The sequence below is a fragment of the Sorex fumeus genome, unplaced genomic scaffold (genome assembly GCF_029834395.1).
Source record: "Sorex fumeus unplaced genomic scaffold, SorFum_2.1 ptg000043l, whole genome shotgun sequence".
Lineage (NCBI taxonomy): Eukaryota > Metazoa > Chordata > Mammalia > Eulipotyphla > Soricidae > Sorex > Sorex fumeus.
Window position 1 is genome coordinate 2,963,100 of NW_026606100.1, and position 17,656 is coordinate 2,980,755.

A 17,656-nucleotide genomic window follows, 5' to 3' on the forward strand; every position below is an offset into this window, starting at 1 on the left:
GAACACTTGATACTTGAACTTCATCTGGTTCTTTTGGGGGGTGAGTAGGTGGGTGTTGTTCTTCACCCCAACTTAGAATGCAAAGACTCCAGGTCTGACTGAGATGGTCACCCCAGTCTACAATTGTCCAATTAAACATTAGCCTATGTTGCCTCCAGGTTTGGAGCCAATGTCCCCAGAAGAAATTTACAAAGGGACAGCGGTGTTGAAATACTCTCAGTGCAAACAGGAGGAATCCTGTGTGCTGACACAGACAAGCCCATGTCGTCTAAAGTCCCTATTTGACTCCTCATTTTCCTACCGCTTCCCAAGTGGCCTTTTCCTCCCCAAACTTGAGCAATCCTGTGCGTGAGTGTGCTAGAGTCCTCTGCTAAATGCCTGTGGTCAAAAAGGTAGGCATGAAATCCCTTCCTTGCCCCACCCCCCCAGAAATGATGACTTTAATAGAGTTGTATATATACTTTCTTGGAATATCGTTTCTCCCCTACTGGCCAATTAGTGAAATTCAAGATTAAGCGTGCACCCGAAAAAGTTTCAGATAATCATATTTATAGTTGCATTCATAGGGCCTTCCGTCACCAGCGTTGTTAGCTGAGGCTCTGGAATTCTACCTTCTGCTTCCCACAGTCCCGATCTTTGATTTTCCAGGTTTTTGGTTGATTATTTTTTTATTACATTCTAGCAAGAACCGGTTCCTCAGTCCCCGTGATCTCAATTCCCCATTGTTCTGTGGGCCTGAGGATGCAGCTCAGTCTGAGAGTGGGAGAGAATGCAGGGAGCGATGCCGTCACTTTGTGCATGACTTGGTTAAAGACACAATCCCGTCTACTTCTCTTGGCCAAAGCAGGAGTTACGTGAGCAGGATGTTTATCAAGTGTACGGAGGCGAATATGTACACTCGTTGCATTGATCGCCTGGAAATTTGGAGAGGCTGCTGACAGCTTCCGTCTAGCGAAGCCGCCTCTCAAATAATCATTCTCTGTAACCTGTCCAGATACTGTGCAGACGTCTTGGTTGTCGTGTAGCAGCATAGATTTTTTTCCCCTATTAGTTAAAAAATGTGGACATCGAAGCTTTTCCTCTCGCATGAGCCTGTTGTGTAATGTCCACACTGGCTCAGGACACAGGTACAAGTTCTTGCTCTTAGAAAATTGAGGAAGGGGAATAGCCCAATCCTGATTTGACCCCGGGGGAGGTTGGGGGGAGCCCACTCTGTGTTGCAATCTTCGCCTAAGCCATATCTCTGGGACAACATGTGTCTTGCTGCCTGCTGGCCTCCCTGAGTCACCACAGCCCCCTGACCCGGCAACATGGGGTGTGAACCCAGCAGCAGTTTGGAAGCTAGCTGCAGAGCTGATGCCGAGATCCACATGTGCTCTCGTGCCATGGAATCTCTGCAACCTTCAGACATTGGCCAGAGGCGCAGAGCTTGGGGGCAGCCGAGTTGGGGACTGAGATTCCTCAAGGTGCGAAGACATGCCCCTCTCGCCCCTCTCCCCGCCCACCCTCCACCCACCCCCACCCCCCGGAAATGAACCCTTCCAGTTTTCTCACATGATTATTCAGGCACTTTCACTTTTCCATATATAGGAGTTCTCAGGAGCAAGCTCTGACCAGTGAGAGGGAGTGACATATCCGGATCCAGTCCCTCCCTTCTCACCCATCCCCACACACTCTTCTCACGTGCTCGGAGGGAGTTAAACAGACGTGAGCCCAGTGAGCCCGTGGCTCTGCAAAAGACAAGCCCGTCGGGTTTAAAGGAGGAAGAAAAAAAAAAAAAGACCTCAGATCAAGTCAAAGCATCGGAGTTGCCCTGAAGCAGCGGAGCAGACCAGCGCCAAGATGAATGGCCCCGTGGACGGCAAGTACGACCGCTCTCGTGAGGACGGAGCTTTCATGTTCACGTCGGAGTCTGTGGGAGAGGGACATCCAGGTAAGGGGGCTGTCCTGGGCGGAGGCCACCGGTAAGCAAGGGAGGTCTCAACAACAAACGTGAGGGGATTTCTGTGACAGCTTTCTGGAGGACAACGGCAGCAATTTAAAAAATTCTATTAACTTGTAGTTTTGCAAAAAGAAACAAGTGTTTTTTTAAAAAAAAAAAAACACTGACGATGCAGATGACAGAATTGTAAGCTAACAAACCTAAGGATCCATGCTGCTCCCCGCGCTAGCGTCTCACCTGATGGGACCACACAGGAAGAGAAGTGATAGCTCAGCATTCTGATACACACAGATGGTTATGGGCAGATGTGAGCATCTGTATGTAATGTTGTGGCAGCTGTTATCAGTGGGCCGAGACTGTTTGCCCTGAATACAACCAGGGTTTTGCTTGTCAAGTGTGTGCAGATGGAGAAGTGGACAGTTGTGCCTTCTGAGGTGCCTGAGAGATACCCCAGGTCCTCCGGAAAGCCTTTGGTCTATGAGCTAAAAGATACATAGACGATTCCTGGAAGAAGTCGTGAACGCAAGCATGCATCTCACTCCCGAAAGGTGGGTGGACTGTGATGTGGAGAAATGAGAGCTTTCTCGGCAACCCTGAGGATTGTTGGAGTTTTAGAACAGCTGTTCTCAAACTCTGGGGTGTCTCAGCATCCAGTTTCTGGCTCAGTCTCGGGTGAGGTTCAAGATTCCCCATTTTTTGATGTTTCCAAATTTATGTTACCAGTGTGAGAGCCACATATTGAAAAACGTGTGTCCTAGGGAGAAAAACGGGGCTAGACATACCCGGGGACTAGATTTATGTGCTGAAGCACTTCCTCAGAAACCGTTTGTGCCCTGAAGTCTGGGGTGCCATGTCACCACATTCACTTTTCTTTTCCTTTATTCTCCCTTATCCTGATTGTAGAAATATTCAGCATCAACTCCTGGTGTCTTAGCTTTGGAGGGCACAGGGCATACTCCTGACATATGTGTCAGCGGTGCTGCCTGCAGAGTGACTTGCTCCTTCCCCCGGTGTTTTATAATGTCTGGAAACATTTGGTTGTCCCAGATCTTGACAGGGGAAAGCAGCTGCATTTGGCGGATAGAGGAGAAACACAAGTTCAACCTGGTGAATACACAAGACCACCATCCCCTCCCCCCTGCAAAAATGGCTCCAAATGCCAAATAGGGCTTCTATTGAGAAGACTTGACTAAATTAAGTTTTATATGGACGTTAGCTAAATTTAACATAAATAGCCTCTTTTCACTGTTCCTAGCTTTATAGAGAATTTCTAGGTTTACCACCCTGTGATATCAGGCAAATTCCGGACAGCTCCATGGCTTACGAAGGTCATTTATAAGTTAGGGGGAAAATCTGTGACACCTGGAAGAAGCAGGCACTTTGGCATGCAGTGACAGATGCACCATCAGACACAAGGCGACGTGCTCCACACAGTGAATGAAAATTCCTTTCAAACGATTCATTGTTTTGTCAGCCCGAAGGCAGCCCTTCCATTACTCTGATATCCCTTTCATTTGCCACTGTGTAGGAACTCAGTAGTCAGGTTCCTTTTTGTCACCCCAGTGCCGAAATTCCTCTCTGGCAGAAAGATAAAGTTGATGCATCTTATTTTAACTATATAAAAAAAAGCAGCTATTGGCTCTCCTGAGCCACTCACTGGTCTTGATAGAAACTTTAAAAATCTAAAGAAACTGTTCCCAAGCAGTCTCCTTAGGCGTTTCCTTCACCTGTGTACAATCTTTATATGCTTGCTTTATCCTTAACACCCCTGTCCCCTTCCCCGTGTGCACTGGGGAAATACGACCTGTGTCCTGGAAACAAGCAGGGTCATCCATGCTCAGCATGGATGTGGCACCTCAGAGTCCCACTGGGCAGGCTGGTGGATGCATTAAGAGTGGGCAGTGGCGGGGGATTGGGGAGAGCAGGCTGTGAACTCACAGCCTGGAGCTCCCACCAGCACCTGTCATTGGCGGGAAGATAAACAGCAGAGAGGAAATGAGGGAATTTACCCTAAACCATAAGCTAATTGGTTATTGTTTGGGCATTTTTTCTGGGGGGGGGGGGGAGGTACCCAGTGCTCAGGGCTTACTCCTGGCTCTATGTCAGGGATCACTCCTAGGAGGGCTCAGGGACCATATGGGATAGAGAATTGAATCCTGGTCAGCCACAGGCAAGGCAAATGCCCTCCCCACTGTACTATCACTCCAGCCCCCTTCCCTGTTTTTTTAAAGGACATGTTAATGCATACTTTTGAGAGCAGGACTGCTAGGTTCTGGATTTGAATTAATTTAAAAACTAAGAACACACGCAAAAAAAAAAATATGGACACAAGGAAACTTCTAGAGGTGATAAATATGTATATACATATATTTGTATATAACATCTTGATTGTGGTGATGGTAATGTGAGTGTATTCTTATGTCCAAGCTTACCAAATTGTAAACATTTAATTATATGCAAAATTTTGGTCCAGCAGTCATACCTCAGTGAAGTGGGGGGGGGGGGGGGGGCGGGGAGGAATTACGCAGTCTGTTTAGTGCAGAGTCTATGGGCATTTTGAGCACAAAATAAGCGATGATTTGTATAAATAGCTGTCACTTCCAGTTTTGAGTTTGAGAACATGGACAGTTCATGTACCCCCAATGCTACAGCATGTTTTTTTAAGTGCCACTTAGTGATAAATATGCTCAACCAAGTGGAATCTTGAAGGCCAATAGTGGGAGAATAAGATCCAACCCCCAGTCCCGAGCTCTCATCAGTCCTACTTTGCCAGGGGTGGGTAAATACAGTGGTGTTGGGTGTGATCTGAGAGTCACCCCCTGAAGCAGCCTGTAAACCGCCAGTGATAAGTGGCAGCTCTCAGAATTCTGAGGATGCGGGTGAGACAGTGCACCGAGCGTCTCATGGTACAGTGCCTCTGCTTGTCCCCTCTGAGACTACAACTTGGCACTGATCTGACACTAGTTATTGAGGTGAACTTTCTTTCTGAAGTTCCTTAGGTGTCAGAATTAATGGGGAGGTGGTGAGGAATGAGAGAGCGTTAGAAGAATGCGTATGTGTGTATGAATTTCTTAGACTCTTAGAGATAATTTAGAACAGATAATTTTAGGGAATCCCTGATGGCACATGATAAAAAAAAAAAAAATCAGGCAGAAATGGGAAGAAATCGAAGTTTCAAAAAAAAAAAATCCCTGCTCATGTTTAAAGCAAGTGGGCCTCTTCCATATGAAGACTTGATCAGTGAACTGACAAAAAGGTATCTTTATTTTAGATTTTGGGTGTTATTGCCGGGGTTCTGTCTGGTTCTCATGCACATCTGTTCTTATCCAGATAAGATCTGTGATCAGATCAGTGACGCGGTCCTAGATGCCCACCTCCAGCAGGACCCCAACGCCAAGGTGGCCTGTGGTAAGAAATGCCCTTTCCTTCCAGCTAAAGGCCCAGCTGCCCGGGGCTTCAACCGTTTTTCTGTGTGGAAGTCATAGGCACATCAGAGAGCCAGGGACTTCCGAGCTGAGGGGCCCTGGGAGGTGACCAGATGCTGCTCTCACTACTGAGCAGCTCAAAGGTCCAGGTGCTGGACTCTCCTCCTGTCAGCCCCCTGACCTGAGCTCTGCAGGCTGCTCCTTCCCTCTCCAGGTCCACCCCGGCCCTGGGGTCAGGCACTGAGGACCCTGCAACCCTCGGAGTATAGACATCACCCTGCTAAAAGTAGCCAGCAGGAAAGCATCTCTGCCTTGGTCACAGTGTAGAACCCCAATGCCTGAAGCCTGCAGTGGAGCCTTAGCCATAGAGGGGCACGAAAGGCCATGTTAGTTGACTGCATTACACACACACACACACACACACACACACACACACACACACTTTTTTTTTCTTTTTGGGTCACACCCAGTGATGCACAAGGGTTACTCCTGGCTCTGCACTCAGGAATTACTCCTGGCGAATCTGGGGGAACAATATCAAACCTGAATCAGCCGCATGCAAGGCAAATGCCCTACCGCTGTGCTGTCACTCCAGCACCCCCCCCCCCCCACACACACACACATACACACCTCTTGTCTCAGGAACACCACACAGCAGTTAGGAATTACTTCTGGTGGTGGTGCTTGGGAAACCTTATGGGATGCTGAGGATCAAACTCAGGCTGGTCACATGCAAGGCAAATGCCCTAAGCATTCATGCCTTCCTCTGTCAACGCTCTGTGAAGGAGCTGGGCATGAACGCTTAAGGGATGGCCCCTTCTTTCCAGAGCAAAGGGTGTCTCCAGGGCACCGCTGGCAGGGGGCTGCAACTTGGGTGGGGACCCCACTCTTCCCTGGCACCCTTTCCTTCCCGGGAACCCTGTATCACCAGGGAGCTCCCCGTGGGGGAGTTTCCACAGCGCTGCGGGGGGAGGGGCGGGCGCCCACCAGCTCCCGGCCCTTGCAGAGACAGTGTGCAAGACGGGCATGGTGCTGCTGTGCGGGGAGATCACCTCCAGGGCCACGGTGGACTACCAGCGTGTGGTGCGCGACGCCATCAAGCACATCGGCTACGACGACTCAGCCAAGGGTGAGTCCTGGGTCCTCAAGGCACACCCCCCCCCCCCCCCCCCCGCCCCCGGCCCAGAGTCCCCCACCCTGGAGCTGAGTCCTCTCAAAGACTCTCTTCTTGTAGAAGTGCAAATAAAACCCCCAGCAGGGGGGATGAGGGGGATGGGAAATTCTGAGGCCTGTTTGTTCGGGTCCAGAGGTCAAATTGACTGGTAAAAGTATGGTCACCTAGGTGACTGTGTCCGTTCCCCACCCCCCACCGCTTTTTGGATCACATCCAGTGATGCACAGGGGTTACTCCTGGCTCTGCACTCAGGAATTACTCCTAGTAGTGCTCAGGGGACCATATGGGATGCCGAGAATCGAACCTGGATTGGCTGCATGCAAGGCAAATGCCCTACCCGCTGTGCTATTGCTCCAGCCCCTGACTGTGCCCTTTTGGGTCAGCCCACGTCCTGGGCTGGTCTGAGGTCCTGCCCTCACAGTGTGGGCAAAGGCTGGGGGAGGGAAGGTGCAGACCTGCAGGGATGCGTTCTCAGCCTTGCCCCCATGCTGGGTGCAGTGTCCGTGTCTTCTAATCACCCATGGTGAAGCAGGCGAGCAAACTGAGGCTTAGAGAGACACAAAGTGATGGCCTCCAGCTTTAGATCATAGATCATGCAGGTAATTCTGGCCGTAGAAAAAAAGTTTCTTTCTTTCTTTTTTTTTTTGCCTTTTGAGTCGAACCCAACAATGCTCAGGGGTTACTCCTGGCTCATGCACTTAGGAATTACTTCTGGTGGTGGTGCTTGGGGAACCATATGGGATGCTGGGGATCAAACTCGGGCTGGCCACATGCAAGGCAAACGCCCTACCCGCTGTGCTATTGCTCCAGCCTGGGAAACTTTCTTGAGGATCTCTGGGCTCTTTCTGAGCTTCCTGTGGTCCCTCAAAGAGGTGCTGTGACCTTCAGCAGAGGGGCGTCAACAGCCCACCTCCAGACCAAGCCAATCAGGTGACCTGGCAGAGCCAGCCCTGTTGGAACGTACGCTGTTCCCTCGGGGGTGGTTCTAAGGTGACGGGTGGTGTCTTCCTGGGGGCGGGCAGGCCGGAAGGTGGCCCTTGTCACTGCTCATACCCATGAAGCTTGACGCTCCAGGAAGCAGCCACCGCTGCATTCCCTGTGGGAGCTGGACAGTGGGTGTCAGTCAGGAGTCCAGGGGAGTGAGATGCTGCATGCCGGCCAGCTCACAGGCTGCACCTCATGGGACACACAGGGCTCCAGCTTCCTGCCACGTTCCCAGGCGCGGCCAGCTGCCTCTTCTACCAGGAAAGCCCGCTTGTTTACGCACACTTAGATCTTCCTCAAGAGCTGGCCAAGCTGCGCCCTGCATTGGCAGCAGGGAGGTTTCCCAGGAGCCAGAGTCCCCAAAACAGGCAGGAGTGAGAGAGCCCAGCTCTGCGGGCAGCTGTGCTTCTGGGTGTGGAGGCTGTCCACGTGTCTGTGCCAGAAGGAACGACACCAGGTGGGGCACCTGCCATGGCTGCAAAAATCAGTGAGGAGGGGAACAGGCTGGCTGTGTGGGCCCCGGCACCCAGCATGCTGTGGCGGCCTGTGGGGGGCCAGTCACTCCCTCATGCCCAAGCTCACTGGGATGAGCAGGACGGGTCATAGCTGCCAAGGTGTGGCTTCTTTATTTTTTTTATTTTGCATCACACCGCCAATGCACAGGGTTTACTCCTGGCTCTGCACTCAGGAATTACTCCTGGCGGTGCTCAGGGGACCATATGGGAAGCTGGGAATCGAACCCGGGTCGGCCGCGTGCAAGGCAAACGCCCTACCCGCTGTGCTATCACTCCAGCCCTGGGTGTGACTTCTTGAGCTTCTCCATCCCCAGGTCTGTCTCGGACTAAGGTCCCTGGCTCTGGCCAAGCCCCAGCGTGGTCCTGTATGTGCCGTTTTGTGCAGGTGTTTCATACCTGGCTCACTCGGGCCTACTCCGTGATTTCTCAGTCACTGTTCCAGGTCCTGGGCAGAGCCTCTGGGGGAGGCCAAGTGCGTGGCCACCCCCAGCCGTGCGGCTGGTGCAGCTGGGCTGTTCCCTGGTTCTTGGGATGCGGCATGGGTCCTGTCTTTAACAACCACAGTGTAACTTAGTGCTCAGAGAAGGATTTCTTTGACTGCGGACTTCCTCCTGCTAGCATGGGAAGCTCTCATTGACACACGGGTGTAGAGACCCCGGTTCCCGCTCCCACACAAAACGCCGTGTCAGAACTGAACAGTCCCCTGGGCACCTGCCGCCACCTCCATCGGGCCCGAGGCCCCCCCTGCTCAGGCCTGCCTTCCCTCCTGCCCAGGCTTTGACTTCAAGACCTGCAACGTGCTGGTGGCTTTGGAGCAGCAGTCCCCAGATATCGCCCAGGGCGTCCACCTCGACAGAAACGAAGAGGACGTGGGTGCTGGGGACCAGGTAAGTCAGTGCCGCACGAGGTCAGGGCCTCGGTGTGGTTGGCCCAGCTCTGATCCATGGAGAGCCAGGAAGTGCCTGGGTCTCTGTGTGGGACAGTCCCCTCCTTGAAGAGAGCCACCGGGGAGGTCTGTGGTTGGGTCAGTTGGTCACCCTTGCTGCAGGGTCCAGCTGAGGCTGATGCTAGATTTGGGCCCATCTCCCCCTCCTAGCCGCTGGCATCTTTCCCTCCACATGGACCCAGTGCCAATAGTCCATGCCCAAGGCCCTCTCGATGCTGGTGGAGCCGCCCGGGTGGTTTCAGACCCCTGGGGAAGGGAGTTGTCACCCTGTTGTCTGAAATGGGCTCCTTGCCTTGCCACAGGGCTTGATGTTCGGCTACGCCACGGATGAGACGGAGGAATGCATGCCACTCACCATCATCCTCGCTCACAAGCTCAACGCCCGCATGGCGGAGCTGAGGCGCTCGGGGGTCCTCCCCTGGCTGAGGCCCGACTCGAAGACCCAGGTGAGCCCCTTGCTCCCCGTCACATAGAGTTCTGGGCACACTCCCCGCACCCACCCCTGCTCGTGCCATGCTGAAGGTCAAAACAGACCATTGGGCACACCATGAACTGCGAATTCCACCAGCAATCATTGATTGGAAAACTCTTCAGGAGGGAATGTTGATATTTCGCTGTCAAAGAGGCAAGAAAGCCGCAAGGATGGGTCCGCGTGTTTGCCTCCTTAGCAGGCGGTCGTTGCCTCTGGTGAGGGCTCAGTTTCGGCCAGTCCCTGTCTGGCTTCGGCCTCTGCCCCTGCCTGTCCACGGGCACAGGTGTCCAAGCCTTGAACAGGCTGGGCCCACGTGGACCGGTGCTGGCTATACCTTGCTGCCACCTTTCTCTTACCCAGAAGAACTTTGCCTTTGCTCTTCCTGACCCTGTCCCCTTAGGTCTTGACCTCTGTACCCCCGGGCAGTGTGGAAAGCTGCACTGAAGTTCTCTGTTTGCAGGGCAGTGATGATGCAAGTGTCAGCTCAGCCCTCACCTCCTGCGCCCCGTCCCCTGCCCTGGTTAATCCCGATGACCCCCACGCGCCCTTTCTTTGGCTCTCTTTCCCGGTGCCTCTCTGCTGTGCAGACGAATCAGCTTTCCTCTCTGCCCATTCAGTGCCCAGGGCCCAGGGTTGCCGTGGGCCATCCTCCCCGGCAGCAGGACACAAGGGGGCAGCCTTCCCTGCCCCACGCTCCAGCTTCTCTGCCTCACGCAGGGCTGTTTCCGCCTCTTCCCCCTCAAGACCCAGAATTCGTGCTTGCAGATCCACGACAACAGTTGATTCGGGCGTGATTTTTGGTGGGTAGGCATTTAGAAAATTTTTAGCATTGCTATTTTATTTTTCCCAGCTCCCCTCCCCACGTTCTGTGACCCCATTTAGAAATTTGTTTGAAAATACATTTGTTAATGATTGAGTACCCGTGAATGTTTGACCTGGCTGTTTTCTGTACCTCTAGCCCCAAGGTTGTATGAATTGTCTGGGACAAAAAAGGGGGTTGTGTGTGGAGAGGTTGAAGCCCCCCTCAAGCTCCAGCCCAGCCTCTCCCAGGCTGGCCCCAGGCTGCCCCACCCACCCCCACCCCCAAGGCTCTCCCCACTGGACGCTTCAGTTCACCCCCTTCAGGCTTCACTTGTTGTTCCTTCCAGCTTGACCTTTTGCGTGTGCCCTGCCCAGCCTGAGTCAAAGCTGCGCCCCTTGTTTCTTGGTGTCTCCCACCGAGCTCCCACCCTTGGCCTAAGTTAGAGTCTTTCTCTGAGCCCCGCCTGCTGCTGGGTACAGAATGCCTGGCTCCCTGAGAGGTTCCCCCGCCCCCGAGACCCCCAGCTGGGGCCTTCTGGCACCCTCTGCCTGGGGGCGTGGTTCTGGAGCCCCAACTGGTGCCCGGGCCTCCGTCCCAGACACGCAGCCCTTCCCCCAGGCGGCATCCGGGCTGTACTGAGGTTGGCAGGGAAGAACACCTGTGTCCGAGAGGACGCCCCGCAGTGGGTCATTCATGTGACCTCAGACTGGGATGCTCAGGTGTGCTTGAAATTGTGGGGCAGGACGGCCCCCAGTGAGGCTGACAGGGCAGTGTCCTGCCTGGCCCTGCCCAGCCCTGCCCACCCCTGTCCTGGAACTCTGTGGACCTGTGGCAGACAGATTCACAGAAGAGCAGCTCCCAGAATGGGAGCATGGGCGGCGCCTTCCTGGTCCCTGGTCAGCGTGGCACACAGAGGTACCCGCAGTTCACTGGGCGAGAGAAGGGAACTGACTGGGGCAGGGAGGGTGGACAGGACACAGGGTCCTTCCTGCAGGGACACTGGGATTTTTCTCCACAGCGCACCCTGGAGGGCAGGGGAGGGCGCTGCCATACATCTGGCCGAGCACTTGTGTGTGAGCCAGTGCTAGCCCTGAGCTCTGCTGGGCACGTGGGTGCATGTGTGTATGCGTGTTTACGTGCACGTGTGTGTGTGTTTCTAAAAAGCACAAGACTGTGATGTGATTTGGTTTTAAAAGTAGATCATTGAATGCTCCCTTGGACACTGAAGGGCCCCCCTACCTTCAGCATGCCCCGAGGAAGGGTCTGTGCGGTGGGCCGAGGCCCTGTGAGGGACTCCCCGCCCCACGAGGGCGCTGTGGAGGGAACGCTCCGTGGCTCTCCTCCAGCCTCTCGTCTCACCAGCGTTGACTGGGAACAGGATGAGTCTCTGCACCTGAATAAGCGCAGGGGAGATAGCGAGCACGGAGTGGCGGTGCCAGGGCTGTGTTTGCTCCTGGTCCGGAACGTGTTCTCCGGGTTGTGTTTTTTTTCTCCACAGCTTGCTGACGTGATGAGATAAGAGCCTTGCTCGGACCCCACTGCTTCCCTCTTTTGCACGTCTGCAAGGGCCCGGCTTGAGTTTGGGGCTGAGTTGGGGTACGGGGGCGTGGGGCTTGGGGAGCCGGGCCTGAGGCCTGATGCAGCGGCTCTGGTCCACAGGGCCCCTCCCGGGCACCCTGTAGCCCCAGCTGGCTCCCTCTGAACGGACCTGTGTTAGACACAGTCCAGCTGTTTGTGTGTGTCCTGTGGGCCTCAGTCCGGCCGGCCAACTGTCTGTACCTGGACAGGGTTCTCGCCCTCCCCGCTTCAGGAGCCCCCTTGCTCTGTGCGTTGGATGCACAGCCAACTGAGCAGGCAAAGGCCTTGGCATGCTCTGTTGCTGCCCCCTGGTCCTCCTGAGGCTCTGGGACCATCCTGCTGCTTCCCTATGGGCCATCTGACATAGCAGCCCCCACAGCACCCCAGGTCTCAGCTCCAAGGCTGTGAGACAGCAGGGCCTGTCACAGCTGCTCTGGGCTCCTGGCCAGGCTCCCAGCATATGGGCCTGCAGCGGGCGGCGCTGACTTCTCCCTACCCGGGTCTTGTCAGCTCCTTCCTTCGCCCTCTAGAAGCTCAGGCCGCCCACACTGCTCTGTGCTACCAGGGTCAGGCTCAGGCACGTGTCCCTAAGGGGCAGGGACCATGGAGAAGCTGCTGGTGGACACTGCAGGAGATGGACACAGCCTTGGCTCTGGCAGAGCAGGGTTTGCCTTCTTGGCCTCGCGCTGCCCGTGCGTGACTTTAGAATAAGGAGTTTGCTTCTCAGAGTCCTGAGTTTCCTGCCTGTAAGAGGGAGTGTCTGTCTTGCTCTGGGGCAGCTTAACTCTGAGTGGATTGTGCAGAACTGGGCCTCGAGACTGACCCTGGCGTGAGACGGGCTGGGGCCCCACAGACAGCTCCCCACTCGGGGGCGCTCTGCTTCCCTGCTCTGCCGTGCTGACGCCCACCGGTGTCCAGCTGCAGGGCTGGCAGCCTGCTCGGGCACCCTGGCCTGAGCCCTCCTCAGCCATCCTGGGCAGCCACAGGCACTGGCCCCGCACACGGGCAGAGCTGCTCCAGTGAATGCAAGTGGAGTGTCCTACACACCCCCCAGGCAGGAGGTGGGAACCCTCGGCCCTCGAGAGCCAAGAGAGGGCTTTGGTCAAGGGTCAGAAATCTCAAAGGCAGAGGATGGGACTCCAGTGAGTCACAGCAGGATGCAACGCCTGCTTCTGGGTGGTGCTAACCTTGGCGCAGGTAGGACAAGCTTGTGACAGAGCATTCACAGCCTGGCACCAGGCAGGGGCTTCGAGAGTGGGGCAGGTCGGGGGCTCACGCTGTGGCGGGATGGCACAGACCTGCCCCGCACACATGGCCTGACCCCCTCCCACATCCATCCCCCACATTGTTGAGTGGGGGTCCCCGGGGAGGGGGGGCACACGGGTACCGCCACCAAGGTCCCACCAAGGGCACATTCCCGAGGGCCTCCCGGGAGCCCTGCCTGCTTCCAACCCCCCGTGGTCAGCCCACAGCGCCGTGTCTCCCTCGGTCCGGGGCCTCACGTGCCGCCCCCGCCCTGTCCCCGCAGGTGACAGTGCAGTACTCGCAGGACAAGGGCGCGGTGATTCCCGTGCGCATCCACACCATCGTCATCTCGGTGCAGCACGACGAGGACATCACGCTGGAGGACATGCGCAGGGCCCTGAAGGAGCAAGTGATCCAGGCCGTGGTGCCCGCCAAGTACCTGGACAAGAACACCATCTACCACCTGCAGCCCAGCGGCCGCTTCGTCATCGGGGGGCCCCAGGTGCGCCCCTCGGCTTGGCCCTTGGTCCCTGTGCATGGAGGTTGCAGAGGGACAGCGTGGTGGGGCTCCCTGGGGCTTGTTTGTATGGGGGGGGGTCTTCTGCTGGCCCTTGAGAGAAGTAGGGGTGTATCCTGAGGATTCCCCCACTGAGTGCAGCCTGGCCCCTCCCCCAGACCCCTCACACCTTGCCCATTTGCTAACTCCCCTTTGCCTGACTGGCCTTTCCCAGGTGGCCCTCACCAGGGGGTAAACGCGGGTCAGCGTTGGCCTGGGTGGGCATCCCTGTGGGGTTATTTTTGTATATTTGGGGGAGGGCGGTGTTTGTGGCCGTACCCGGCAGTGCTCAGGGCTTACTCCTGGCTCTGCTGCACTCAGAGATCTCTCCAGGCACTGCCCGGGGTGGGGGTGAGGGGAACCATACGGGATGCTGGGGCTTGAACCAGACTTGGCTGCAGTTCGGGGCTGGAGCAATAGCACAGCAGGTAGGGCGTTTGCCAACCTGGGTTCCATTCTCAGCATCCCATATGGTCCCCCTAGTACCATTAGGAGTAATTCCTGGTGCAGGAGCCAGGAGTAACCCCTGTGCATCACTGGGTGTGACCCCTCCCCCCGAAAAAAAGAAAAAGAATTGGCTGCAGTTCTCTAAGTGGGGAGGGGTCACACAGAGGGCTGCTCCCCCCAAGTCATCAAAAGATGCTCTGAGAGTCTCTTTCCTGATGGCTGTTGCACCAAGAAGACGCTTGAGACGTGTGATGTGGCACAGGCCAGCACTGCAGCAGCCCTGGGTGTCACCCGGTTCCCCCACCCGTCTCTTTCTCTGTGGGTGCCGGGCAGCTTCCCTGACCTCATGCCAGGCTGGCCTCTGGACTGAGGCTGGCGCCCGGGGCTTCGGACTGAGTCCTGGCCCAGGGAGGTCTCTCCCGCTGTGGTCCAAGGTGTGGGGTTTGGGGGGTCTGGGCTGCCCCGCGGGGGGCAGGGTGCTGGCCCTCCTCTACTATGGCTTCCTTCCGCTCCCCAGGGTGACGCGGGCGTCACAGGCCGGAAGATCATCGTGGACACCTATGGCGGCTGGGGGGCACATGGCGGGGGGGCCTTCTCCGGGAAGGACTACACCAAGGTGGACCGCTCTGCCGCTTACGCCGCCCGCTGGGTGGCCAAGTCCCTGGTGAAAGCCGGACTCTGCCGGCGAGTGCTGGTACAGGTGCGCTGCCCCCCACCCCACCCGGCCCGGGGAAACCCCCCAACCCTACCTGGTGGGACCCAGCCCTTCCAGTGCGGTGATGGTGTGTGGTACTGGTACTGCGACCCGAACCCCAAGGGGTGGGGGGAGCAATGTTGGAGGGGCAGGACCCCGCCCACACTGTCCCTGGGGTGGTGGTCATGGTGCTGTAGCATCTAACCTGACCCCGAAGCCCACTGTCTGTGTGGCAGAACCTTCTGTCCTGACCCTGCTCTCTCCTGCCAGGTGTCCTATGCCATCGGGGTGGCCGAGCCCCTGTCCATATCTCTCTTCACCTATGGGACATCCCAGAAGACGGAGGCAGAGCTTCTAGAAGTGGTGAACAGGAACTTTGACCTCCGGCCTGGTGTCATTGTCAAGTGAGGGAGCCTGCCCCCCCACCCAGGAACTCCCCCTCTATTCTGGTCCCTGAGAAGGGGCGTCTCTCAGCTCCCAGGAGGTGGCTCTCAGGGTCCCTGAGCAGGGCCCAGGGGACTTGGGATGAGCAGGGATGGCTCTGCAAGTCGAGTGGGCTGGACCCAGCTCTGAGCCAGAGGGCACAGGGAGGGAGCGGACAGGACAGAGGCCTGGACGGAGGGGCGGGCAAAGGGGGGCAGGTGGCCCCTGTCCAGCCACTGCTGCCTCCTGAGCCCTGGGACAAGGCTCCTGGGCCTCTGCGTGACTCAGGGAAGCTGCTGCCCTTTCCTGGGGGCTGACCCTCTCCCTGTGCCCATGCAGGCAACTGGACCTGAGGAAGCCCATCTACCAGAAGACGGCGTGCTACGGCCACTTCGGGAGGAAGGAGTTTCCCTGGGAAGTCCCCAAGAAGCTTGTGTTCTAGAGCCCCCCAGGGCACCCCCTTCCCAGGCTTCCGCCCTCACACCCCTGGACCCCAGCAAGCAGCCCCTCCCGCCCCCCACCCCCGCCCTTCGGGCCCAGGTGGTGTGGATTGAGTGGGCACCCTCCCTCCTCATGCAGAGCACGTACCCCCTCCCCTCGCGGGACCCCCTCCCCCCCCACTCGGCAGGCTCCACACTTGCGTCATAGTCGGCGTGTCTCACAGAACTCAGGGCTCTGTGGGGTCCTGCCCTACACACACACACAACCCAACATATACACACTCACACCCCAGCTGTGTCAGGGCCTCTTCCCCCTAGGCTGGACGCCGGATGGGGGCCGGAAGGGACCCGCTCGGTGACACACGGGCAGTGAGCTCATTGCTGGTCTCGTTTCTCCTTCACTGCAGCACGATGAGGTAGCACCTTCCCTCTTTCCCCGCTTGTTAACAGGGAAACCCAGACGCAGACCACCGAGGTCACTGGCCCGGGGCCTCCCCTTGAATTCCAGAAGCTTCGACTCAGGAGCCTGCGTGGCAGCCCTGCCCCCATCCTGGGCCTGACCTAAGCAAGGCCAGAGCAGACTGCCGAGAGGCGGTGCCCTCACCCACGCCCATCCTGGAGATGGGAATTGTTGGGATTGAGGGTCTAAGCCCCACGGCGAGGCGAGGCCTGATGAGATGTGGGCGGAAGGAGGCAGACCCCTCCCAGGGCTCAGCCAGCCCAGGACCATCTACAGAGTCAGGCGTTGCTCAGGACCCTCATTTTTTTTTTTTTCAACGCTGGGACCCTGTCCTGGCCGTGAGGCTGGGCTGGAGTTTGGAATCGAGCAAGCACATGGCCCCCTCCCCTGACCGTGGGGACATGCAGGACCCCTGGGTGAGTGGTGAAGTCTAGTCCAGCCCCATCTGGGCTTCCCGGCTCTGAAGTCAAGGCCCTGGACTGTGGGGCCCCCTTCCTCTGGCCGTTGTGGACCCCTTGCAGTGTGCTGAGTCAGTTGGGCAGCCCTCAGGGACCCCTTCCCGAGGGCCAGGCTCTCAGGGCTAACCTGCTGGCCCTGCTCCTGTGAGGAGCGCCTAGTAGGCAGGCCCATTTCCCTGCCTTCTCTCCGGGCCAGCCTCCCTCCCCCTCCTCCTCAGCCTCCCTCCGCAGCTCCCTGGACCTCAGGTGCAGCCTCCAGGGACCGCCCCCCCCCCCCCCCCCCCCGAGAGAATACTAGCCGGGGACTTCTTTCGTTCAGAGGGTGCTGGTGCTGGCTTGGGGTAGCCCAAGAAGCCAGACATGGTGCAGACAGCCTGGAGCCCCAAGGCTGGGCTCGCTTTCTCCCGAGGACAGGGGGACGGTCCCCCAGAGCAGCAAGGCCTAGCACCTGGGCAGGATTCAGGAGCTCTGGGGTCTCCCAGGGGTTCCCCATCCCCCAGGAAAACCTCCAGATCCTTTCAGGACAGGGAGGCAGCCAAGTGACCCGGGTTGGGGGTGGAGGAGTATCCCATAACCTGGGCCGGCCAAATATTCATCCCAGCGAAAATGTTGTCTTTGTCCACCTCCTTGTCAAACAGGGCCCCACATTGTTTATAGGATTGTGTATAAAAACTGGAACCTTTCTTTGTGAATAGTTTCTGCTAGAAAAAAATTAAAAACTTACAGAAGAACCACTCTGTGCCCAGTGTTCTCTCTGGCCATTGTGGGCACCCCTCGGAGCACTGCGACCTGACGCCCCCATCCCCTGGGGGCTGAGGGCCCCAGACCATCATGCTCTGTCACGGCATTTCTGTGCGTTTTCCACACGGCGTCCCGTGGGGACCGAGTGAGGGAACAGCCCGTGTTCCATGGGGAGGGAGAGTCTCGGGTCAAAGAGCCTTGGATTGGGCCTGTGCCCGCAGCCTGGAGGGCACTGCCAGCTGCCCTGGGCCTATCTAGCCCCCATCCCCCTTCTCTCCCACAGGGCTGGGCCCCAGGCAGCGCCCAGGCAGTCTCTGGGGGACAGTTGCAGGTCTGAAGTTCGGAGGAGTTGGG

At 57.0% G+C, this 17,656-nt stretch overlaps 1 protein-coding gene across 1 annotated transcript; it reads left to right on the top strand.

The window, feature by feature from the left end:
- Positions 1 to 1,590: 1,590 nt before the first annotated feature.
- Positions 1,591 to 17,295, top strand: MAT1A (methionine adenosyltransferase 1A). Its single transcript, XM_056120752.1, has 9 exons — positions 1,591 to 1,933; positions 5,273 to 5,350; positions 6,374 to 6,496; positions 8,815 to 8,927; positions 9,289 to 9,432; positions 13,367 to 13,585; positions 14,604 to 14,786; positions 15,051 to 15,184; positions 15,543 to 17,295. Exons 1-9 carry the CDS (start codon positions 1,843 to 1,845, stop codon positions 15,643 to 15,645), a joined length of 1,188 nt encoding a protein of 395 aa, XP_055976727.1. The 5' UTR covers positions 1,591 to 1,842; the 3' UTR covers positions 15,646 to 17,295.
- The last annotated feature ends 361 nt before the right edge of the window (positions 17,296 to 17,656 follow it).